Here is a 24994-nt window from a genome sequence, read left to right on the forward strand (position 1 = left end):
TCCTAACAGGGAGGACGATTAGCCGGTGGAATGGCTTGCCACCAGAAGTTGTGGGTGCTCCAACACTGGAGGTTTTTAAGAGGAGACTGGACAATCATTTGTTTGAAGTGATATAGGGTTTCCTGCCTGAGTAGGGGGCTGGACTAGAAGACCTCTAAGGTCCTTTCCAGCTCTATTCTGATTGACTGACTGACTGACTGATCGATTGATTGACTGATTGAAAGAGCTCTCCAGGCCCTGCCAGCTTATAATTCTTTTTGTTTTGTTTTTTTAATTTTGAGGGTGCAGAGTGTTCAGCTTAAAGCTGCAGGAAAAAACAGTGAGCTGGCCGGTGACCCAGAAATTTCCTTCTAAATGGTAAAAATTCTAGTTAGGGCAGAAATGAAAATAGTAGGGTTTGAGGGTGATGGGACCACGCCCCGCTCTTCTTAAACCTAGCTTGCTGCAGGCTGGGCGCACCAGAAACACTAAGAGAAGTCATGGAGCTCAGAGTGAGCACCCAGCCCTGAGGCTGGCCTCGTCTCCGGGGAACGAGTGTGTTTCCACAGCCTGTTCCAGCAAACCACTTTTTTTTTTTTTTTGGCAGCTTTCCACTTTTATGCTTCCACCTCCAGGAAACTAGATGGCTGAGGATGATGGGAAGAGCCTCTAATAGATACACCAGATTGTTCCAATCGGCTGTCTTTTAGATTTGTTAAGCTACAGTTCCTACCGGTTCCAGCCAGTGGGATCTCTGCTCAGCAACAAATGGCTGGAGCAGGGCTGATGGGATGGAAGTGGAACATTCAGAATAGAATAGAATAGAATAGAATAGAATAGAATAGAATAGAATAGAATAGAATAGAATAGAATAGAATAGAATAGAATAGAATAGAATAGAATAGAATAGAAGAGAAATTAGAATATAAGAAAATAGAAAATAGAATAGAGAATAGAGTAGAACAGAATAAAATAAAAATTAGAATAGAATAGAGAATAGAATAGAAAAGAAAATAGAATAGAATAGAAATTAGAATAGAATAAAATAGAAAAGAGAATAGAGCAGTGGTGGCGAACCTATGGCACGGGTGCCAGAGGCAGCACTCAGAGCCCTCTCTGTGGGCACACGCACCGTTGTCCCAGCCCCCCCCCCGTGGCCCCCTCCTCACCAGCAGCCCCCCCGGAAGAGAGTCGCCCCGGGTGCAGCCTGTGCAAAGCAGCACAGCCAAGGACATGGCAGCTGGGCGGCGGGGAGAAGACTCTGCCCTCGTGCCCCATTGCGTGCAGATGATGTTGCCAGGTGCGGACAGAGGGCATTGCCACCATGACGCTGCTGGGCCACCTGGGTGATCTGCTGTGATAGGCTGTGGAGGTGGTGGGTGGCCCTGCGGGCAGGAGATGTGGGGACGGGGCAGGGGCGAGGTGTCTAGAAGGTTGGCCATCACTGGAATAGAGAATAGAGAATAGAGAACAGAGAATAGAACAGAATAGAATAGAATAGAATAGAATAGAATAGAATTAATAGAATAGAATAGAATAGAATAGAATAGAATAGAATAGAATAGAATAGAATTAGAGTAGAATAAAGGTGGAATAGAATAGAATAGAATATAGAATTAATAAAATAGAATAGAATAGAATGAATAGAATAGAATTAGAATAGAATAGAATTAATAGAATAGAATAGAATAGAATTAGAATAGAATAGAATAAAGATGGAATAGAATAGAATAGAATAGAATTAGAATAGAATTAATAGAATAGAATAGAATAGAATTAGAATAGAATAGAATTAATAGAATAGAATAGAATAGAATTAGAGTAGAATAAAGATGGAATAGAATAGAATAGAATAGAGTATAGAATGAATAGAATAGAATTAGAATAGAATAGAATTAGAATAGAATAGAATAGAATTAATAGAATAGAATAGAATAGAATAGAATAGAATAGAATAGAATAGGAGCTGGAAGGGACCTTGGAGGTCTTCTAGTCAAGCCCCCTGCTCAAGCAGGAGAACCTATATACCATGCACACGTGAAAATCAGACACAAAGGCACTGGTAACACTCAGGTCTGCCCTTTGCTTCTATTAATCAGCCATTCCAGGTATCCTCTCTGCAGTTTGTCCCATCCATTTGTAAGCCTCTTTCCGTCACCTATATTTTTATTTATTTATTTCCTGCCTTTATTATTTTGATAAATAATTCAAGGTGACAAACACACACCATACTACTTCTTCCTCCTCCTACTCCCCCCCCCCAACAACAACAACAACCCTGTGAGGTGAGCTGGGCTGAGCGAAAGTGACTGGCTCAAAGTCACCCAGCCGGCTTTCATGCCTAAGGCAGGACTAGAACTCACAGTCTCCTGGTGAATGGCCCAAAGGTCGCCCAGCCGGCTTTCACGCCCAAGGCAGGATTAGAACTCACTGTCTCCTGGTGATTGGCCCAAAGTCTCCCATCTGCATTACGTGCCTAAGACAGAACTAGAACTCCCAGTCTCCTGGTGATTGGCTTAAGGTCTCCCAGCCAGCTTTCACGCCTTAGGTCAGTGTTTCCCAAACTTGACAATTTTAAGGCATGAGGACTTCAACTCCCAGAATTCCACAGCCAGCAACGCTGGCTGTGGAATTCTGGGAGTTGAAGGCCTCATGCCTTAAAATTGTCAAGTTTGGGAAACACTGCCTTAGGTGGAACTAGAACTTACTGTCTCCTGGCTTCTAGCCTGGTGCTTTAACCACTAGACCTCTATCCTAGCTAGACTTGTAAATCTGTATCCACTATTCATTTCGGCCTTTTCTCAGAAGGCAAACCATGGACACATTTAGTACCTTCCAATATTCTACTTGCAGTCCTTGGCATACAACTGGTGTAAAACAAGCTTTAACGTCATAATAACAGTCACGGCACTTTCTGATGTTTCTCTAAAAAAGGTCAGTTTAGTCCTTCTCAAAAGCTTAAGTTAAAAACAAAGGCACAGACAATTGAAACAGCAGCTGGTGTAAAGATTATACTGAATATTTACTCAGCTCTGATTCCTGCACGGTGACGGTTTCCTTTCCCCGTACAAGCACGGAAGAAACGAAAAGCAAGCAAGCAAGCAAAAGAGAGAACCGTCCCTGCACTCAATGGACTGCATTAATGCAATAAACGAAGACGTGCAAATCATTACGGACTTCAACAAGTAAACATTTCATTTTTAGCTTATGTTCTCTGCCTTTCATGAATTTTTCTTTTTTTCCAGATGGGATGACCCCACCCATAGCTCTTGGCAGGCTAAAATTTCGAAAAGGCCAGAGCCAGAACATAGGTGTACTTGTTCGTTCTACTTCGAAGCAATTCCCCTTGAAAGAAAGAAGGAAGAAAAAAGACGGAGGGACTTCTACACCCATGGAGACTCCACGGCTTCTCTTCTCCTCTGAAAGGCGTTGGACTTTCTCTGGCAGAAACCAAAGCAGAGTGCAAAAACAGGAGAATTCCAGATGAGATTGGAGGAACTCCCAGTATGCTACCAGTGAACCGGCCGTGGTTTGCCCACCATAAATTCTTGTCCAGGAGCTATCTTGATTCGAAGTAGTCCTTGACTTACAACTTTTCATCTAGTCATAGAATCATAGAAGCTGGAAGGAGCCTCAGAGATCTTCTAGTGCAGTGGTTCTCAACCTTTTTAATGCCGCAACCCCCAACCGGTCGTAAGGCGAGGACTACTCAACCGGTCGTAAGTCGAGGACTACTCAACTGGTGCAGCACCGTTTGCAGAATGGGACTTTTGGCGGGCTCAGCAGGGCAGAGACAGCCTGGACAATTCCTATTGGCTTTTGAAAGCCAATAGAATTAGACTCTTTTCAAGAGAGTCTATTCTATTGGCTTTCAAAAGCCAATAGAATAAAAGAGAGTAGCACAGCTAAGGAAAAGGGGGAAAAAATGGCGGACTGCGTTGTTTGGTGACCCCCGTGAAATGGTCGTTCGACCCCAAATGGGGTCCCGACCCACAGGTGGAGAACCACTGGACTAGTGCGTTCTAGTCCCACACACTAGTGAAATTGTGCACAAATTTCAACTTTGCAGAAACTGAAGCACAAAGGGAGAACCACTGAGCTAGTCCAACTTCCTGCCCAAGACAGGAGCTTTATACCATCCCAGTCAGATTATTTTGTTTAGCAACCAAAATTCTGGGCTCAGTTATTATAAACCATATTTACCTCCACATGTCTATCTATGCTCATCTGCCCATCATCTTTGCATTGACCGTCGTGGCCATTTGAAGTTACAATGGCACTGGAAAAAAGTGACTTACGACCATTTTCCACACTTACGACCATCGGATTCAGCTTTTTCTAGCACTTCCTTGCCATTTCTAGAAACGTCTACCAATGCTAAACAGATAAATAGTCTCCGGGTCATCCGTGGCTCCGGAAAGCTCTCCCAAATTGGAAAGTGCATGCATGCTACCTCTACTTCCGTGTGTAAAAATCAGGAAATATTTAAAATAAAGGCAGGGAGTAGGCAGCTTTCAAGGCAGCGATTGAGTGGGAACGGAATGTGCAAGGAAGAAAAAGAGAATCCACAGAGGAATACAGCTCTGCGCTGGGTTATTCACATTCCAAGAGATGTCAAGAACACTCTAGAGATGGGTGAAGTAGTGGAGAAGGAGAGAAGGTCAAACATATTTGCAGGGTGGATGGATTATCAAGCTTCTGAGGCCTATGAATTTTGTTCAAGAACCAAGGAGCATCCAGATACAGCTTGGCATTGGCCAGGGTGCTGTGAGTCTAAGTTCTAAAAGGTTACTGGTTCCTCACTCTGGAACTAAAGAGGAGAAGGAGAAAGGGAAAAGGGAGGAGGAGGGAGGGGAGAAGAAAGAAGGAAGAAGAAAGGAGAAAGAAGGAAGGAGAAGGTGGAGGAGGAGGAGGAGGAGGAGGAGGAGGAGGAGGAGGAGAAGAAGAAGAGGAGGAGGAGGAGGAGGAAGTGGAGAAGAGGAGGAGGAGGAGAAGAAGAAGAAGAAGAAGAGGAGGAGGAGGAGAAGAGGGAGAAGAAGAAGAAGAAGAAGAAGAAGAAGAAGAAGAAGGAAGGAGGAGGAGGAGGAGGAGGAGAGGAGGAGGAGGAGGAGGAGGAGGAGGAGGAGGAGGAGGAGAAAAGGAGGAGGAGGAGGAGAAGAAGAAGAAGAAGAAGAGGAGGAGGAGGAGGAGGAGGAGAAAAGGAGGAGGAGGAAAAGAAGAAGAAGAAGAGGAGGAGGAGGAGGAGGAGGTGGAGAAGGAGGAGGAGGAGGAGGAGGAGGAGGAGGAGGAGGAGGAGGAGGAGAAGAAGAAATATATATATATATATATATATGTGCAGAAAATCAGATGTACAATCAGATATAATTCTGCTTCTGGCTCATAGTGGACTATGGCTTATATAGCCTGGCAAATCTGGGTCTAAATCATGCCTGACTTAGCCCGTCAAGAGTTGGGAATTACAGCAGCTGCAATTTTAAATCACCTTGAGGGCCACTGACGTTCCACCCCTTGACCTGGATGGCCCTGGGGAGGCTTTGAAGCATCTGGATTCCCAAGGTAAGGAAAGCCCACCTTCTCCCAACGAGACAGGGGGAACGTGGGCAGCTTCCCACCCCCTTCCTCTACCTTACCTCGGCTCACGCGCTGCTTAGCCCCTGACAGGATGCCGGGAGTGTCTATAAGGCTGATGCTTTCCAGAACCTGGTTAGGCAAGTGGGCACACATAAACCTGGAGAGAAAGAAAACAGCAGAATAAAAGTCAAGCGATGGCTTGCACGCCAAGCTGTTCAGTTTTATTCGAGGCCTCTAAGCCACCTAGAGTCGCCTTGGACGGGAAGGGCAGCATACAAGTTTGATAAATAAACAAACAAACATATCACCCTGGTGGAGATAAAATTGCCCCCCTCCCCACCTTGACGCTCTTTTATGGCAATGTCCTGAAGACATGGTTCTGGGGTCCCCAGAGTGAGACAGACCCCCCCCACAAAACCCCATCAAATGGTTTTGTAGTAGAATTTTATCTTTGTAAGCAGCTCGGAGTCCTTGTGAGTTAAATTGGGGGGGCCCATATAAACTTTCTTAATAAATAAATAAACAAATGAATAAATATGTTTTGAAGGATTCTATTTTTAAATGGAGCATGGATGTTTTTAGCCATCTGAGTATTGCTGTAAAACGTTCAAGAGTCCCGTGGGATTGTGGCAGGGTATACGTGTAACAAATATACCAACAAAACATCCTTTATAATGGCAATAACATATGGAGCTATTTTCCAGGCTGGAATAAAAGAGGAGAAGGCGTAATCAAGGTAAATCAAAGCTTGTCTGGAAACGGGTTTTTTTTTTTTTTTGCCTGCTCAGATACAGGGAGTCCTTGATTTATAGCCATAACTGAAACGAGAATTTCGGTTTTTATTATTTCTTCATTTGTTAAAATTTTTGCGCTGACCTACGAGGTGATTCTGGGCGGCTTGTTAAGCAAGGCAGTTATTAAACGAGTCATGCTCAATTTTATGACCTATTTTGCCAGTTGTGTCACAGCGGTTGTGAAGTGAATCGAGCCGTCGTTAAGCGGATCCTGCTTCCTCCCCCTCACCCCCCCATTGACTTTGCTTGCTGGAAGACAACTGGGCAGGCCGCCAATGGCGATCACGTGACCCTGGGATCCTTTATAAATACATTATCAGTTGCTGAGTGTCCAGAACTGAATCATGTTACTGTGGAGTTAATGTGAGGGTTGTGAGGACCAGTTGAAAGTCCCTTTTTTTTAGGGCTGTTGTAACTTTGAACAGTCACTACCTGGATGGTTGTAAGTCAAGGACTATCTATGTTACTGAAACAGTGCACGCTAAAACATACAAACGGTATGTCTGGGTATGTCTGGTCTAATGTAGAGAAGGACTAGTCCAGGGGTAGGCAACCTTGGCTCTTTTATGACTGGTGGACTTCAACTCTCAGAATTCCTGAGCCAGCATGGGGGAACTATGGCCCCCTTCATGACTCGTGGACTTCAACTCCCAGAATTCCTGAGCCAGCATGGGGGAACTATGGCCCCCTTCATGACTCGTGGACTTCAACTCCCAGAATTCCTGAGCCAGCCGTGCTGAGGGGAAAGGGAGAGGTTTCAAGCTGAGCCATGCTGGCTCAGGAATTCTGGGAGTTGAAGTCCACCAGTCATAAAAGAGCCAAGGTTGCCTACCTCTGGACTGGGGGGGGGTGACATGATTGCAGTGTCCCAATATTTGAGGGGCTGCCACACAAAAAAAGGGAGTCCACTCATTCTCCAAAGCTCCTGAAGGCAGGACAAGAAGCAACGGATGGGAACTAATCAAGGAGAGAAGCAACCTAAGAACTAAGGAGAAACTTCCTGACAGTGAGAACAATTAACCAGTGGAACACCTTGCCACCGGAAGTTGTGGCTGCTCCATTGCTGGAGGTTTTCCTGAAGAGATTGGACAACTATTCGTCTGAAATGGTAGAGGGTTTCCTGCATGAGCAGGGGGTTGGACTAGAAGACCTCCAAGGTCCCTTCCAACTGTTGTTTCTCATTGGCAACATCTGCTAGTTTTTGCTTTCCTATCCTTTGACAGACCTCACGGCTGAGATGGATCTCAGTTTTGCATTTTGGAAAGGAGCCACCATGCTCCTCCTCCTTCTCCTCCTTTTCAGTTACCCCACAAGCAGCTGCTCTTTCTTTATTTGCATGGCTGAAGCTTCCGAGGAATTTTGGCACCGGCAGCCAGTCTCTGTGGTGGGGCCTGCAGTTCCTTGAGCCCAGCGGTAGCAAACTAACAATTCTGATTTTTCTTTCTCATTGTTTCAGAAGCCCCGAGAAGATGTCATAGACAAAATTCCCAATCAGCTGCCAAAAACCTTTTTTTAAAAAAAATAAATAAATTGAAAGCTATGAAGAGCCGGCCTGCTCTTTTTTTTCTATCAGAGGGAGAAGCTAATCAGGAAAGTCTCTCGCACATCCGTGGAATGGACCTGCACGTTGTTGATTAATCTGCTTTTTAAAAAGGGTGTAACTCGAGCATGATCTTGGAATGTCATGCCGATGTCTACTTCATGATGGGGTTGGGGGGCAAGAGAAAAAACAACAACATTGGGTTGAACTTCATTTCGTTTCGATTGGATTGAAATTCAGTTAATTCAAGAGGGTTAATGTCGCCGCTCCCGGTGAACTGAATTCAGCTTTCTGTCATCTTAAAAGGGACGATTGGATAAGAAATTTCATGGCTAAACCCAACATTTGTGGAGAGCTCCATTATAGCCCTTATATTTCAGATTGGGCTGGATTAAACCCATTAAAACTCACAACTCTGTTCCAACGACTTGACGATGTACAACCCCCTTCTGTACAGGTGACCCTCGGCGTACCACCACAATTGACCCCAACCTTTCTGAGGCTTCCCTCTTGAGTTTGCTTTGAGGGTCACAAAAAGGGACACTGCAGCCGTCGTAAGTAGGAGCCAGTTGCCAAGCGTCCGAATTTTGATCCCGTGACCAGGGGGATACCGCAACGGTCCTAAGTGTGAAAAACGGTCACAATTCGCTTTTTCCAGTGCCGTTGTAACCTTGAATGGTCCCTAACTGAACTGTTGTAAGTTGAGGACTGCCTGTTTTCTAGAGAGGCTGAGAAGCATTGTCCAGAATCTGACGCCAAACTGATTTGCAGCATAGAGTGATTTACAACTAGATCGAGAACGTGCTGGTGACTTTTGTCCGTTTCCACCTCCAATCCTATCCGTCAGTCCGTCACGTATGCTCTTCCCTTCTTCAACATTCATCTCCTCTACTGCTTTTGTGAAGTCTAAATCCAGTTCTGGAGTCCCAGCTGAGAGTCCCTTTAGCGGGGGAAGAGGTAAAGGCAGTCAGAATGGCGGCAACAGCTGCCAAATCTGAGCGGTGCCCAGGGTGGAGTTGACGTTTTACAAACGACTTGACAGAGGAAGAAGCACGGCCCACCCTTTGTAAACAAATATGCTAAAAATGGAGCTCTCTTCAAACTAACCAGAGGCATCGAATCCCAGAGTTTTCCGTTCTCTGGAGGTCTCAAAGGTGCTTTCCCAAAAGGCATCTGGGCTTCGTTTTTCCTTGGAGACATCTCGCTCTCTCCTCCAAGAAGCTTCTTCACTTCCGACTGAATGGTGGAAGAGGGAAGGGTTTATATCCCTTGCAGACATACATCCTTCCACCCTCCACCATTCGGTCAGAGCTGAAGAAGCTTCTTGGATGAGAAGCGAGACCTCCTCAAGGAAAAACACAGGAAGTCCAGTTGTCTTTGGAAAAAGCATCTTTGGGGCAAGCAGGACTGGGTTCCCTAAGACCTTCTCTGGAGGCAAAGGGCAGTCAAGAGTGATTTTGCTGAAGTTCTTCGTCAGTTGGCGAGATACATGGTGGGAAAAAAAAAATGAAAATAAGTTTTTGAAACCAGCCTTGACTGGATTTGCACCATATTCTAAACCAGTGGTTCTCAACCTGTGGGTGGGGACCCCATTTGGGGTCGAACGACCATTTCACGGGGGTCGCCAAACAACGCAGTCCGCCATGTTTTCCCCCCTTTTCCTTAGCTGTGCTACTCCCTTTTATTCTATTGGCTTTTGAAAGCCAATAGAATAGACTCTCTTGAATAGAGTCTAATTCTATTGGCTTTCAAAAGCCAATAGGAATGGTCCAGGCTGTCTCTGCCCTGCTGAGCCCACCAAAAGTCCCATTCGGCAAACGATGCTGCATCAGTTGAGTAGTCCTCAACTTACGACCGGTTGAGTAGTCCTCGACTTATGACCGGTTGGGGGGTCGCAGCATTAAAAAGGTTGAGAACCACTGTTCTAAACCCTGATTACAAAGGATAGGTTCACATAACCAACTATGCTGGAGCTAGATAAATTTACTAGGGCTTAGTGCAAGGTGTGAATTGACTTACTGCTGCTGGCCAGTCTTTCTCCCTTCTCCTAGCATAAATTCTAATATTCTTTGACAGCAGAGATTATTGTTTATTGGACTTCAGGATCCAGACAATGCCTTGATTTCATCTGATTGGTGCACACCCAATGAAGGAGATCAATAATCGAGAATGTCCCCAAAGTGCTTTTTCAAAAGGCAACTGAACTTTGTTTTTAATAATAATAATAATAATAATAATAATAATAATAATAATAATAATAAAGTTGGAAGGGACCTTGGAGGTCATCTAGTCCAACCCCCTGCTCAGGCAGAAAAGCCTACACCATTTCGGACAAATGGCTGTCCAGTCTCTTCTTAAAAACTTCCAGTGTTGGAGCATTCACCGCTCCTGGAGGCAGGTTGTTCCACTGGTTAATTGTTCTCACTGTCAGGAAGTTTCTCCTTAGTTCTAGGTTGCTTCTCTCCTTGATGAGTTTCCACCCGTTGCTTCTTGTCCTGCCTTCAGGCGCTTTGGAAAGTAGCTTGACTCCCTCTTCTTTGGGGCAGCCCCTGAGATATTGAAAGAATGCTATCATGTCCCCCCCCCGTCCTTACCAAGGCATTGTAAAGGGGTATTAACACTTCATGTGTTTCCTTGAAAACATTTCACTTTTCATCCAAGAAGCTTCTTCAGTTTCTACCACCAAGGATGTAGGGCTTGGTGTGTATGAACCCAATACATGGTTTACTCTGCAGACCATGATTTAAACAATGTGTTTATAATCTAGACCAGTGTTTCTCAACCTTGACAATTTTAAGACATGTGGAATTCTGGGAGTTGAAGTCCACATGCCTTAAAATTGTCAAGGTTGCGAAACACTGATCTAGACTAACTCTACAGAGGCTAAAGGATGGAAAAAGAAACTGCGAGGGCTTTTTCTCAGACAGAGAGAGCCTTTGAAGAACCATTTTCAAGGCTCACATTTAATTCAGACTCTTTCTTCTCTCCCCCCCCCCCATGCCTCTCAAGATTGGGCCTTCAATGGGTGGATTGCAGGAGGACAATGATGTGGTTTTTTTCCCCGATTAAATTTATAGAATAATATTTATTTATTTATTTTACGCAAAGGAGAAAGATGCCAAAAGATGAAGCTAGTGGCAAAGTCCTGGGGACTGCAATCTCAACTGGGGCAATAAAAGGATTTTTTTTTTCTCCCCGGCCAAGATAGGGTGAAGTTGCTAAAAATCCCCTCTTCTGACCCATGTTATGTACATTTCGGAGCTTTCATAAAAAGCCATAAAATGTACAGGGAAAGATTGATCAGGTTCAATATCTTTTCCAATCTGGCACTTTTCATAGACTCTTTTAAGGCTGGAAGGAGATCTTCTATCTAGTCCAACCCCCTGCTCAAGGCAGAAGTCCTTGGTTATCTAGTCCAGGGGTAGGCAACCTTGGCTCTTTGATGACTCGTGGACTTCAACTCCCAGAATTCCTGAGCCAGCCATGCTGAGGGGAAAGGGAGAGGTTTCCAAGCTGAGCCAGGCTGGCTCAGGAATTCTGGGAGTCGAAGTCCACGAGTCATAAAGGGATCGTAGTTCCCACATGCTGGCTCAGGAATTCTGGGAGTTGAAATCCACGAGTCATAAAAGAGCCAAGGTTGCCTACCTCTGGCCTAGAATACTTTATGACTGGTGGACTTCAATTCCCAGAATTCCTGAGCCAGCCATACTGAGGGGAAAGGGAGAGGTTTCCAAGCTGAGCCAGGCTGGCTCAGGAATTCTGGGAGTCGAAGTCCACCAGTCATAAAGTGGCCTAAGCCCTAGGCCAGGGGTAGGCAACCTTGGCTCTTTGATGACTCGTGGACTTCAACTCCCAGAATTCCTGAGCCTGCTGGTCTAGTCTGTTCTTGAAAATCTCCAGCCATGGAGCCTCCACAGCTCCAGAAGGCCAGCAGTTCCATTGATTAATCAGGAAATTCCTCTTTCTTTTCCAGGTAGGATCTCCCTTTGACCAGCTTCCACCCCATTGCTTCTTGTCCTGCCCTCAGGAGTTAAGGTGCGTTTCAGATGTGTTGGACTCCAAAACCTAAGATCCCCAATCGCTGCATTCCACTGCAACACATCAGTGATGTAGTACTGATCCAGGTCACCTGCCCACTCTTTGTGCCCAGTTTGCCCTACTGATGCCTTCTAGCTTTATAGGGATGACAGTTGCTATTGTGCCCACTGAACAGCTGCTGACAGGGAGGCTGGCTTAGGGTGCGGCACCGTGGTGGAGACTTAAGTTTTTTAAGCCCACTCAGCCCGGAAAGCTAAATTACAGGACTGTCAAGATCTCTCTGCCTAATCTGTTTCACAGGGTGGTTAGGATGTTTAAAAGTACCGCTTTACAATGCCTTGGTAAGACCACACTTGGGAGACTGCATTCAGTTTTGGTCATCGCAATATAAAAAAGACGTTCAGACTCTGGAAAGACTGCAGAGAAGAACGACAAAGATGATTAGGGGGCTGGAAGTCAAAACATATGAAGAACGGTGGCAGGAATTGGGTCTGTCTAGTCGATTGAAAAGGACTAGGTGTGACAGGATAGCCGTGTTCCAGTATTTGAAGGGCTGCCCCAAAGAAGAGGGAGTCAAGCTATTCTCCAAAGCACCCGAAGGCAGGACAAGAAGCAACGGGTGGAAACTGATCAAGGAGAGAAGCAACTTAGAACTAAGGAGAAACTTCCTGACAGTGAGAACAATTAACCAGTGGAACAACCTGCCTCCAGAAGTGGTGAATGCTCCAACCCTGGAAGTTTTTAAGAAGAGACTGGACAGCCATTTGTCCGAAATGGTATAGGGTTTCCTGCCTGAGCAGGGGGTTGGACTAGAAGACCTCCAAGGTCCCTTCCAAATGTGTTATTATTCTATTCAGCGTGCTGGAGGCAACCCTATCTAACTTATTAAAAGCAGGGAGGAAGGAAAAGAGAAACACTATGCACGCCATCATGGCAACCTGGAAGGTAAGTGCAGTGGGGTAAGCAGTTCTTCATGTGGATAATTTGTCCATATGTGGTCAGTACGCACACACACACACACACACACACACACACACACACACACACAATTTTTTCCAAGTTCAGTGCCACGTGGCATACTGCAATTAATAAACGCCCTGCTCTGGAATGATGGATGCCCACCGCCCTACTTCTCTTTCCTTCAAAGCTATACCTTCAAAAACTACAGGCAAATGGAAAGGGACCGGTAACGATTTGGGATACTCACCGGTTGAGAAAAGTGTTTCCAAAAGGGTTGAGTTTTCGGAAGGGCTTTTTGGGGTCGACAATCAGAGCGTTGCCTGGTATGATCCCCTCCGTTTCACCGTGCATGACAGCAATGAAAGAGTCTGTGGTAGGTTCGGGTCCAATTCGGCTGCCTGGGATATCTTGCTCCAGCAAATACTTGATGAAGGTGGTCTTGCCGGTGGAGTACTGACCCACCACAAGCACCATGGGCTTGTTGTCAAAGTCAGCATCCTCCAGAGCTGGTGAGTGGAAATCGTGGAAGCGGTAAAACTCTTCCACGGGAAGGAGCTTCCTCTTGTAGAGGTCCTTCAGGCCCTCCGTAACGGTGCGGATGACCTCCGGGGTCTTCTTCTCGTTCTTTTTCATCCAGCTGAACATACTGGCTGCCCTGAGAACACGGCGCTCTGCCTGCTTCCTTGGCAATAAATTCTAAGCCCAGGTGAGGGTACAACTAAAGAGAAGAAAAGCTTTGGCAGAGAGAACCATAGACCTTAAAGAGAACTCGATCTGGAATGTCAACAACGGGCAAGGCCCAACGGTCAAATCCAGGGACTTGGATCCAGCTAAAACAAACCCCCCCAAAACCTAAGCTACTGAAGAGTATCCAGCACGCTCATGGATTCTTCAATCTTTTAGGAATGCCAGGTCTCCAACGTCTGTGAACTTCTAGTAGTGAGCTGGTGGTAGGAAGTCCAGACGTTACACTCGATTTCCTGGAGAGAGAGGGAGAGATTCTTCCTCGGAGAAGCTGATGGTCCTTCGGTGTTCCTCCAGTTCTCAAACTTGCTTCCTCCCAAGCTTCAGGTGAAAGAGACCCGGGCTTCACCTTGGCGTAGGAGCAACGAAACGAGCCGAAAGGGATCCTTCTAGATGAGGGATCACTGGGCTTCTTCAGCCTTTGAATAAGATACCTCTCTTGGTTTTCGGAAAGGCTGTGGGAAGAGGCAAACAGCCAGCAGAAAATATGTTGCAGACGAGGGCAGACCGGGACACAAAGATCCACGCTCTAATGTCCCACTCGCTTTCAGATGGAAAATCCCTCTTGGTGGTTTGTTTGTAGAAATCTTGATTTCCCCCCTCCTTCCCTCCCTCCCCCCACTTCTGAGGTCCCAAAGAATATATCAAGAGTTCTCCGGCATGAAAAGAAGCTGGCTGTCAAGAGGAAGTGCAGGGAGAAGAATACATTAGCATAAATTATCCAGGAAGGGGGGAGAACGTCGGGATGGCCAAGAACTGGAGAATAAGCAATGTGCAAAAAAAAAAAAAAAAATGATGCACACTAACACACACACACACACACACACCCCAAGTGAAAGGAATGTGGGTTTGGCAGTTAAAGGTCTCTGATGCCACCATGTGGTTTGGAGAGGAAAAAAGTAAAAGCAACAGAAGTGGGGGGGGGAGAGAGGAAGGAGAAGGATGAAAGTCCAAATTTTGCAAAGAACTGTAGATGATCAAATGGGTCTCACGGAACCAACTATAGAATCTTAGGGCTGGATGGGGATCCAACCCCTTGCTCAAGATCAGTGGTTCTCAACCTTTTTAATGCCGCGACCCCCAACCGGTCATAAGTCGAGGACTACTCAACCGATCGTAAGTCGAGGACTACTCAACTGGTGCAGCACCATTTGCAGAATGGGACTTTTGGCGGGCTCAGCAGGGCAGAGACAGCCTGGACAATTCCGATTGGCTTTGGAAAGCCAATAGAATTAGACTCTATTCAAGAGAGTCTATTCTATTGGCTTTCAAAAGCCAATAGAATAAAAGGGAGTAGCACAGCTAAGGAAAAGGGGGGAAAAAATGGCGGACTGCGTTGTTTGGCGACCCCCGTGACATGGTTGTTCGACCCCAAATGGGGTCCTGACCCACAGGTTGAGAACCACTGCTCAAGATAAAGAGTCCTTATACCATCCCGGTTTGTCTGAGTCAAGAAAACATCTCTTTGTTCTCAAACAAGAACCTTGAAGCCTTCGCAGCCAATTTGCCAAATAGAGCCCCCCCCCCCCCTTGAGAAAACAACGGAGGAGAGATTGCTGAATGTTCCCATCTGGGAATGTCAAGGCGAGATACCAACCTGCCTCCGGAAACAAGATTCCAAGGATGCAACTTGCAGTAATTGCGGGAGTGCCAAGTAAGGGTAAAGGTCAAGGTTTCCCTTTCTTTGGAGACCCTCGGTCCTCCAGGTCCGTGGTTGTCCAATAGGTGCCGTTTCAAAAGGCAACTGGACTTTCTTTGCCTTTCCTTAAAGACATTAGAGAAGGACGAGGGGGGACATGATAGCAGGGTTCCAATATCTCAGGGGCTGCCCCAAAGAAGAGGGAGCCAAGCTATTCCCCAAAGCCCCTCAAGGCAGGACAAGAAGCAACGGGTGGAAACTCATCAAGGAGAGAAGCAACCTGGAACTAAGGAGAAACTTCCTGACAGTGAGGACAATTAACCAGTGGAACAACCTGCCTCCAGAAGCGGTGAATGCTCCAACACTGGAGGTTTTTAAGAAGAGACTGGACGGCCATTTGTCCGAAATGGTATAGGGTTTCCTGCCTGAGCAGGGGGTTGGACTAGATGACCTCCAAGGTCCCTTCCAACTTTATGATGATGATGATGATGATTTCATTTCTCATCCAAGAAGCTTCATCAGTTCTGGCTGGATGGTGGGGAACGGAAAGATATATACTCCTTGCAGACAGCTGGTCATTTGCATCCTTTTAGAGTCGTTGAGGCCACTTGGAGCTTTGTCTGTGTCCTCAGGGTCAGCTGAGTGGTGCAAATGGGGATGGAGCCTTCTTGGACTTGCCGAAAGGAATGTGTGTTGTGGAGCTGTGCTTTCTGCAGGCTGTCGTTTCTGCCCCCCCCGTCCCTTCATTGCCGAACACAGGCGCAGGCTGAAAACAGGTGGCAGAAAGCACAGCTCCACAGCATAGTTCACTTAGTGACCGTTCAAAATTACAACGGCACTGGGACTTACGACCATTTTTCACACTTGTGACCTTCGTAGCAGCCCCACGATCCTGTGATCCAAATTCATAGGCTTGGCAATTGATCCGTACTTATGACCGTTGCGGTGTCCTGAGGTCATGGGATCCCCTTTTGCGACCTTCCGACAAGCGAAGTCGAGGGGGAAGCCACTCAACAAGCATTAACTCATCACCTGCAGCGATCTACTTAACGACGGTGGCAAGAAAGCTCGTAAAATGGGGCAAAACTCACGCAACAAATGTCTCACTTAACGACAGAAATTCTGGGCTCATTTGGGGTCGTTAAGTCGAGGACTGCCTGTAGTAGTAGTAGTAGGTGAAGGTGTCAACCAGAGAATTTTTGAAAATGATAGCAGTCCAACCTAAGTTAGAGACCGTTAAAATTAGAGCTACACTGGTATTTATATATATATATATATATATATATATATATATATATATATATATATATATATATATATATTATATATATATTATATATATATAGCTTTAGAATACCTATGTTTAATATATATATATATATATATATTATATATATATATATATATATATATATATATATATATGCTTTAGAATACCTATGTTTAACCACAAAGCATATATATGTTTTCTGAGGTTTTCGCGGGTATTTGTATGTAGGTCTTTGGTTGTTCGGGTTTTCTCCCGCGTAAAATTGGAAGTGTCTTGGCTGGGGGAGTGTTCTGTTTGGTTGTGTTCAGGTTAGTCTGAGTTGCAGAGGCAGCCCAAAATCTCAAACCCCTCTGCAACTCAGACTAACCTGAGCACAACCAAACAGAACACTCCCCCAGCCAATCAGAGCACAGCCAAGCCCCTAACCATTCAGAACACACCTCCACCCAATCAGAACACAGCCAAGCTCCCACCCAATCAGTTCATACCCCCACTGGCAGTTAAAAGGAAGAAACAGCTAAGACCACACATTGCTGCTCAAAGCACGAAGCTGAAAACACCAGCCTGAAGATGACGAATGGGACTTCGTCGAAACATCGCCAAGACACTTCCAATTTTACGCGGTATTCTATATGCTTTAGAATACCTATGTTTAACCGCAAAGCATATCCAAATATGAAATTAAAGCTCACCTGGTTTTGCTTTTCCCTGGGTGGGACCTGCCTCCTCTCCTTGATTTCAGAAGTACTGATCCAGCCGTTTCTACTATAATAAACTCTGAACGATTGTAAGGGTTATTGCCAAATCCATCAGTAGCCATTTCCAAATTAAGCAAGCCTCAGATTTTGCATCAGCAATCTGAATTCTGCAATCAGAATAAACACAGGGCTGTAGAAAACAATGGCCAACTTTGATTCTGATGTACAGTGTGCATGTAAAAAGTATTAGGTTGTCTGCAGTAAGGTCAGACCCACTGCCATTTGCTCTTTGTATGAGACCCAAGCAGGAGTCCTTCTCCGTGGACTTTTTGGTTCTTTCCAAAGCAGTTTTTTCTTTCATTCAAGAAAAGCCAAGCCAATTTCTATACCATTTTTAAAAAGAGCAATTTAATTTACACAGAAGTACTAAATGTACATAATTCTTTTAAAAAATCGTTATACACAATAAATACAGTACAAAATTATTTTATAGTACTATATTTTGCTTTTGAACAATGTTCAAAACTGGTACCAGCAGGAGGAAAGAAAGAAAATGTGTTATTTCTTTCTGTCTATGGAGATTCTTTTTTGTGATTTCTTTCAAATATTAAAACAAGCGGGGTATTACTTTTGGCTCCCTGTTATTTGTTTGTATTGGGTAGGAAAGTAGAAAGAGCTGGAAGAATGTAAATGTATGTTCTTAATTTTTAAATGTCCTTTTAGAACTATCCTCTCAAAGCCACTTAAGATCAAACTTGGTGATTAGTTAAAATTAGGCAGGTGGAAACTTCCCAAAAGTTGTAATCAATATCTCTCTTTTTTCCCATAACCTCCCCCCTCTATCATAGCAACATCTGGCTGGCTGTACAACCAACCATAATAATAATAATAATAATAATAAAATAAAATAATCATAATCATAATGAAACTTTTAAGCGCAAAGAGATGGGAATTTCTCTTATGGTTTTGTGCCTATGAAAATTAAGGGGGGGGGGAAATCATCCCCTTAACACTTTGTTCAAAATACCGTTATGTTCAAAAACAAAGCAATTGTTTTTGTTCAAAAAACAAAAACCAATGAACAAATGAAGAATTTGTTTTTGTTAAAAAAAACAACCAATTTAAAAAAAAAACCAATAACTTTGTCCAAAATGTTGGAAAAGGTGTAAGATATACTTCTTCATAACAGTGCACATTAATTATTAGGTTTTAATTGAAAGAGAAGGACTTTCCAACTTAACCCTATTGCAGTAAGAAAAAAAAAGGCAATCAAAGCTTTGGGTGACATGGGTGGCTATACAAATTTGATTAATAAATAGATAAAAACCAAATGAGCTAACATCCCAAATCTACACTTTTTAAAAGGGGGGGGGGGGAAGGACACTAAACGAAAAGCCAAACAATTTCATATACATTTCTCTCTATATATTTATATATATAAAAAAGAAGAAGACCCATCAACATCCCTTTTATTGCTTCCTAACCATTTGTTTATTCCCCCCCCCCTCTTCCTGGCATAGTAATAAGGTTGAGAAATCACAGTTGCGCTGTAACTTTAGCAAATGCTGCTTTTCACAAACACCACATCTGATTTACTTTGCGATGCTCTTTTGACAGCTGCTTATTACATGAGTATCCAAAGCATCTTGCAGGTGCTACGGCTCTCTTTGAATTCAATGGAGGGAAAAAATGCATGTGTGGTCTATTGCACATGTGCTGGTAAAGCCTACATGCACAGGCATGCTCTACCTGGAGGGGACTGGATCGCAAACTGCACGAACGTATTGCTAAGGGCAACTTTCTTCCAGAAGGCGGTGGCAAATGTCCTGTAATGGAGAGCGGGGAGGAGGATGGAAAAGATCAACCTGTGCTTTGAGAACAGACGAAAAGCTTCCTCACCTTAATCAGAAAGATACATCGCAACGCGTGTCGCCTTACCACCCCCAAAAAAAGCCAAAAATTAAAATAGGAGCTATACTATTCAATTGCACACTGCTACGAAGCATAAAGAGACAGGGACACAGTAGCTTTTTGGACATAATCCCTCGGACAGTTTTCAGATTGGGAATTCAAGAGAACTAATTTCTGTGGAATGCTACCTTTTCAAGAGGATCTGGAGCCTGATCCAGCAATCCTTCCTGCAAATTCTGATGCAAGTACAATTTCATATGCACAAGGCACTCCGCGAATGGAATACACGAAGCTGGGAAGCTGCCGGGGTGTGCCATTTCTTAAGCAAGTCGGAACCCTTTGCAAAAAAGATGACCAAGAGACTGAAATACAAAAATGTAGACCTCTTAACTCCCCCCCCCCTTTTTTTTGGTTCTGCTCTTTTCCTAACTTCTTCTTTTCCAGTAAATTTCATTTTTAAAGTCCCAAATATTCCCTCCACCTCCCCCGCTTCACGAGACACAGTTTAAAGGAGATGGAAGTGATGCTAATGAATAGTCTTGGATCCACAACAATTTCTTTTAGCATTTTCACATTGTATATTTTAGGTTAAGAGGGACTGCTGATATTGCTCTTAGCTTTGGAAGTTAGTGCACGGTAAAGAATTTAGTCTGGCAAGGGACAAAATCCAGACGTCAGAAAAATGAATGCAGATGTATATTTTATATCACATAATGAATAGAAAAGGATCTGGAAAAAGAAATGAAATGCAAGATGATACTAATGGGGTTATATATCCTGATCTCTGAGGGGAAAATTATATATATATATATATATATATATATATATATATATATATATATATATATATAATTTAAATAGGCCTAAGTTGTCACTTTTTTTATTTAGTTAAAGTACACACACTGATTGGTCCTCTACCTTTGAATTTTAGAACTGATTGTGTAGGTATCTTATCAAATATGCCTTGAAGCCGAGTAGCTATATTTAAAACATTTGTATGATAATAAATGTATGTTCAAATAGGCTTGTGGGCACCAAATTAATAAAGGAGAATGAGACAATAATATAAATAATAATAAAGCAACGACACCGTATGCGTGCAACATACTCCTATTGGGGAACAAGGATGAGGCAAAATTGCTCAGATCACTTCTGTTCACACAAGTGGAATTGCTTTCTCCTCTCCTTCTTTCAGACCAAGTTGCCTTTGAATTGTGTTTCTCAGTCTTGGCAATGTGAAGGTCTGTGGACTTCAATTCCCAGAATTCCCCAGCATAGCTGGCTGGGGAATTCTGGGAGTTGAAGTCCAGACATCTTAACATTGCCAAGGTTCAGAAACACAGTCTTAAAAGCAGTAGTCTTCTTGAAAGCACCAAAACTACAGTATTATACGAATGTATGTAACTCTTGTGTTTAAACAAACTGATCATTATTTCTTTAAACGGATGTATCAAATGAAGACATGGGTGATATTAAGGCTTTATTTGTGCTTGTCGTTTGGAGAGGGGAAAAATTAGCAAAAGGAAGATGCTCAAGAGCCTTAGGTTTTTTGCACCTAAAAGATCTAAAATTTATTCACTGTTCCAACTACCAAATCATTTTGGTGAGTTGACTTTAAGAACACATGTTTATCCGGTTTTTGTAAGTTTAGGTTTAGTCTTTTAAAAGAAGCACGCCCAATTTCACAAAAGGACCCCTGAAAATAGGTGTTTGCTTTGTTATTTTGATGTGAAAAATTTAGACTTGTTTGTGCCTACAGATTTCCCATTTTTGCACCCTCCTCCTCGAAAAGTGGAAGAATATGCTTTTTAAATGAAGTTCAACATTTCTCAGGACATTGTCTACATTTGGGCAGGCAAGAATGGGACAAAGAGAAGAAAAATATCAAAGATAACATTGTTTTATAGCTGCCTGCAAAAACAAAACTCCACCAAACATAAAAAGAAGAGTGAAGGAACCCAGAAAATATCTGCAACAGATTTGGATGTGGAAATTAAGCTTAAAGTGGATTTTTTTTTTCTTGGAAAGAAATGAAGCCGGAGAGTAAATGAAAGGTTTACAGCAATGGCTAAATACAATTCCTTTGGCACATTTCCAAAAGGACAACTTATCCCCAAGTTGAACATTTTGGATCTTGCTTATTGGTTTATTTGAAATTTGAAACTTGAAATTCGAAGCATGAAATTTTTCGTGCAGGTAGTGGGGGGAAGGCAATGTCACAAATCCAATTTTGCAGCCTGCTACCATACTGGGCAGTTCTGACAGTGATGGTTGGGCAAAGAGAGAACAGCATCAGCTGCTTTCTGAATTGCACGGAAGGTGGCATGTAAGTCTTTCAATTTTAGGTAACATACAAATTTGGGAAAAAGCAAATGCAAACTGAAGGTTAATGGTAGCTAAAAGGGGCACATATACTAAATTAACTGTGCTCACAACTGGATCAGTCCCAATAAAAATACAGAAGGTACTGTTGGCAGTTTGATGAACTACTAGATAAAAACAATGTATCGCCCTCTTATGTAGGAGCTTTCAACTGCATACTGAAACAAAAACAAGAGAATCTTCCTCTTTGTTTACAGGCAAGAAAGATGACTACTACTGTTAAGATGCTGGTTAAACACCTGCTGTTTAAAAAGAAAGGTACAATTATTGTCCAGTCTAACATGTTTATCTACTTGCTTCTTTCTTTGCTAACTTCGTACATCAACTAAGAGAGCTTGGTACAATAAATCAAGCTTGTGCTCTGACACTATGAAAAAAAGAAGATCCATTACCCCCGTTGTTTTGTCCTCTCAGCTCCAGCAATCTATATTGTAGAAAATCTATTTTTTTTTTACAAAAAGGGGGGGTGGGGGTGATTTCTACATGCATATCCAAATGGTACAGGTGACAGCCACCAAATGCTTCCCCCCAAAAGACTGATCTTTAGGTGAGCTGAGTTTATGTAAACAATTCTATCCGACATACGGTTGTGACAAATGTACTGAATTGGTTTCTATCTTTCACTTCGTTTCTTTCATACGGTTAGGAAGCCATGTCTGTACCTCTAAATTCCTTCCATAATATACCTACTGTAATATACAGTAACAGAAAGAGGTAGAATTGCAGTGAGGCCACAGGAACTTTTGATACTTAAAAACAGAAGAATACAATTTCGGTTTGTTTTTGCATTAAATTTCTCACCTGGAGTTTACTTTTTCTGACGCTTACTAGCATTAAGACTCAAGCCGAGCACTATACGGTTATAGCTTCACTGGACCACTGGGTCGATAAAAGATGACGGAAGAATGGCCAAATGAAAGCTAGCTGCTACGGAGCCTCTGTGAAAACTCAAAAGATTAACACTTGATGTGGGGTGCTACTGCTGTAATAGAACCAGAAAGAGATACAAATTAAGAAAAGATAGTCAGTTTCCATCACGGGTTTTTTTTTTGGCAGAAAGAGCAAAGAAGCCTTCAAGCTATAAAGAATTCTGTGCTGGACAAGAGGCATGACTTCACAGCCTAGATCAGTGTTTCTCAACCTTGACAATTTTAAGGCAGGTGGACTTCTACTCCCAGAATTCCACAGCCAGCAATGCTGGCTGTGGAATTCTGGGAGTTGAAGTCCACCTGCCTTAAAATTGTCAAGGTTGAGAAACACTGGCCTAGATAATAGCAAAGCTACTTTTACATGGTTACAAATAAGGAAGGAACCGTCAGCTTTTTGAATCCACTGGTTTTTGTAACATCAGCACCAGCATCATAACAAGCCATGAAAAAGTGAAAGGGTTTAAAAAGGACTCCTGTTTTTAAAAAGAAGCAGCCTAAGAGCAACGGTCTTTCATACTGCCTTCTTCGCTAATAGACTTGTGTATTGTTCTAGTCTAACCGTATGCCAACAAAAGGATCTCCTCAGTTAGGTTCCCCCCCCCCGGCAGAATCCAATTAAAGAGGAACAGAACAAGCGCCCAAGTCCTCAAAGAAAGCTAAACAATATCATCTAAAACAGCGGGTTGTATTGCCAATCAGTACACTTACAGCAGTGGTTCTCAACCTATGGGTCGGGACCCCATTTGGGGTCGAACGACCATTTCACGGGGGTCGCCAAACAACGCAGTCTGCCATTTTTTTCCCCGTTTCCTTAGCTGTGCTACTCCCTTTTATTCTATTCTCTCTTGAATAGAGTCTAATTCTATTGGCTTTCCAAAGCCAACAGGAATTGTCCAGGCTGTCTCTGCCCTGCTGAGCCTGCCAAAAGTCCCATTCTGCAAACGGTGCTGCACCAGTTTAGTCCTCGACTTACGACCGGTTGGGGGGTCCCAGCATTAAAAAGGTTGAGAACCACTGACTTACAGGATGAAAATCACCACCTACAGAGGAAGTAGCAATAGACAACATCAGTAAGACGTACAGGGAAAAAGAAAATAGGGGGTTGCAAAAGGTTGAGCACTATCTTATTAGGCCCTGGAAACTAGAAGAGGAAAGACTTGGGTGAACACCCTTATCCATGAAGCTTACAACTAACAGAGGCCAGAAGCCCAGACTCTAAAGATCGGGGTGGGGAACCATGGCCCTTTTATGACTTGTGGACTTCAACTGCCAGAATTCCTGAGCCAGTCTGTGTCACAAAAGGGCTATGCTTCCCCCCCCCAACTGCTATAGAAAATGCCATTAGAAGGTGCAAAAGGAATTAGATTTTTTTTTTTTAAAACCAGCGTAGCAGTGAATACTTTTGTGAAAGGCTGCCTCTTTAATTATTTCTAGAACTGGGACTCTGGGGCAGACAGATCTGTTTTGTATGCCTGCTGCCCGTTAGCCCCTTATACTGATTTTTTTTTATTTTACCAGGCCAGTGATAAATGAAGGCTGTATCCTATTTCAACATTCACACAAATGATTCCTATGACAGCTATAATGTGGGAAAGACATTTCCTTTTATGCTTATCTATACATCAAGATTAAAAATGTGCGTGAGTTTGGAAACTGCTTGGCACGTCTTGTTTCGATTCACAGAAAGCTTTAAATGAATGGGAAACCTCTAATTTGGCAGGGAGGGAGGGAGGTATTACTGACTTCTTGTCGGACAAGTCTAATAGTCAAATTCCTATATTAAATCCAGCTTGTGGGGGGGGAGGGGGGAAGTGGTGGACAAATTGTGAACCGCTGACATGTGGAAACTACGAGTGAAGTGCCTGTCAATGAACTATAAGCATGTGTCTAGTGAGAGACCCAAGTAAATCTGAAAGGATGGGCGTCTTTATTCCCATCAGTGAATCAGAACAGCAGAGCCAAATGGGAAAAGGAATTCCAAAGGAAGTGTGGGATAAGACCCAGAGTAACGCGGATTCACCCAGGTTCCATGGGAAATTTTAGATAAGATCAACTGGATAGCAAGGGGAACTAAAAATTACTTCGTTTGGATATGAACTTTGGATACGAGTACTAAAGTAACACTACTGTTTTCTTCTCCAGGTGACTACTGGGGGCTGCTGAGACCTTCCAACACAGCCATGGCCCAACCGTGTTTTAAAAATAGGAACCACCACAGAGAGGACTGAACCATGAGAGGCAAATATAGGCAAACATAGGCAACTGTGGCACAGAGCAAAATATAATCAGTATATAGAAAAGGGAAACAGCTTGTCCTTCTGCAACTGCCAGCTTCCAAGCAAACATTTACCTGAGCCCCGGCATGCAAATGATTAGCTTGGACCATAAGGTGATCAAAATCCCAACCTGATTCCTTCTTTCTTTTAGGATAGGAGGGGAAAAGAGGAGAGAGAAATGCACGTCCTCTCGGCAGACCCTTCCTTGTTCCACCCACCACGGTTATGGTAACAACACCCATCCACGTCCAGAACTGGACTGG

The 24994-nt window shown here is 43.6% G+C and overlaps 1 protein-coding gene and 1 long non-coding RNA gene across 3 annotated transcripts in view; both read right to left on the reverse strand.

The window, feature by feature from the left end:
* Positions 1-17375, reverse strand: part of EHD2 (EH domain containing 2) — a 38674-nt gene extending 21299 nt beyond the window's left edge. Inside the window, exons 1-2 of one of the 2 annotated variants that reach the window (XM_039369148.1) lie at positions 17228-17375; positions 5610-5707 (exon numbers count right to left, since the gene is read on the reverse strand). In XM_039369148.1, coding sequence (XP_039225082.1) covers positions 5610-5707; positions 17228-17355 — 226 coding nt within the window. In that variant the 5' untranslated portion in view covers positions 17356-17375. Of the gene's footprint in view, positions 1-5609; positions 5708-13129; positions 14395-17227 lie in introns of those variants that run through there. The other variant, XM_039369147.1, reaches the window with a different exon arrangement.
* A 247-nt stretch (positions 17376-17622) lies between these two features.
* On the reverse strand, positions 17623-22448 carry LOC120319859. Its single transcript, XR_005559849.1, has 2 exons — positions 22328-22448; positions 17623-19481 (listed from the first exon to the last, which is right to left on the reverse strand). It is a non-coding gene; the product is annotated as an uncharacterized LOC120319859 (long non-coding RNA).
* Between the last annotated feature and the right edge of the window lie 2546 nt (positions 22449-24994).

This window comes from Crotalus tigris, unplaced genomic scaffold (genome assembly GCF_016545835.1).
Source record: "Crotalus tigris isolate CLP2741 ecotype Arizona unplaced genomic scaffold, ASM1654583v1 scf7180000020990.9691751010:1144802, whole genome shotgun sequence".
Classification (NCBI taxonomy): Eukaryota; Metazoa; Chordata; class Lepidosauria; order Squamata; family Viperidae; genus Crotalus; species Crotalus tigris.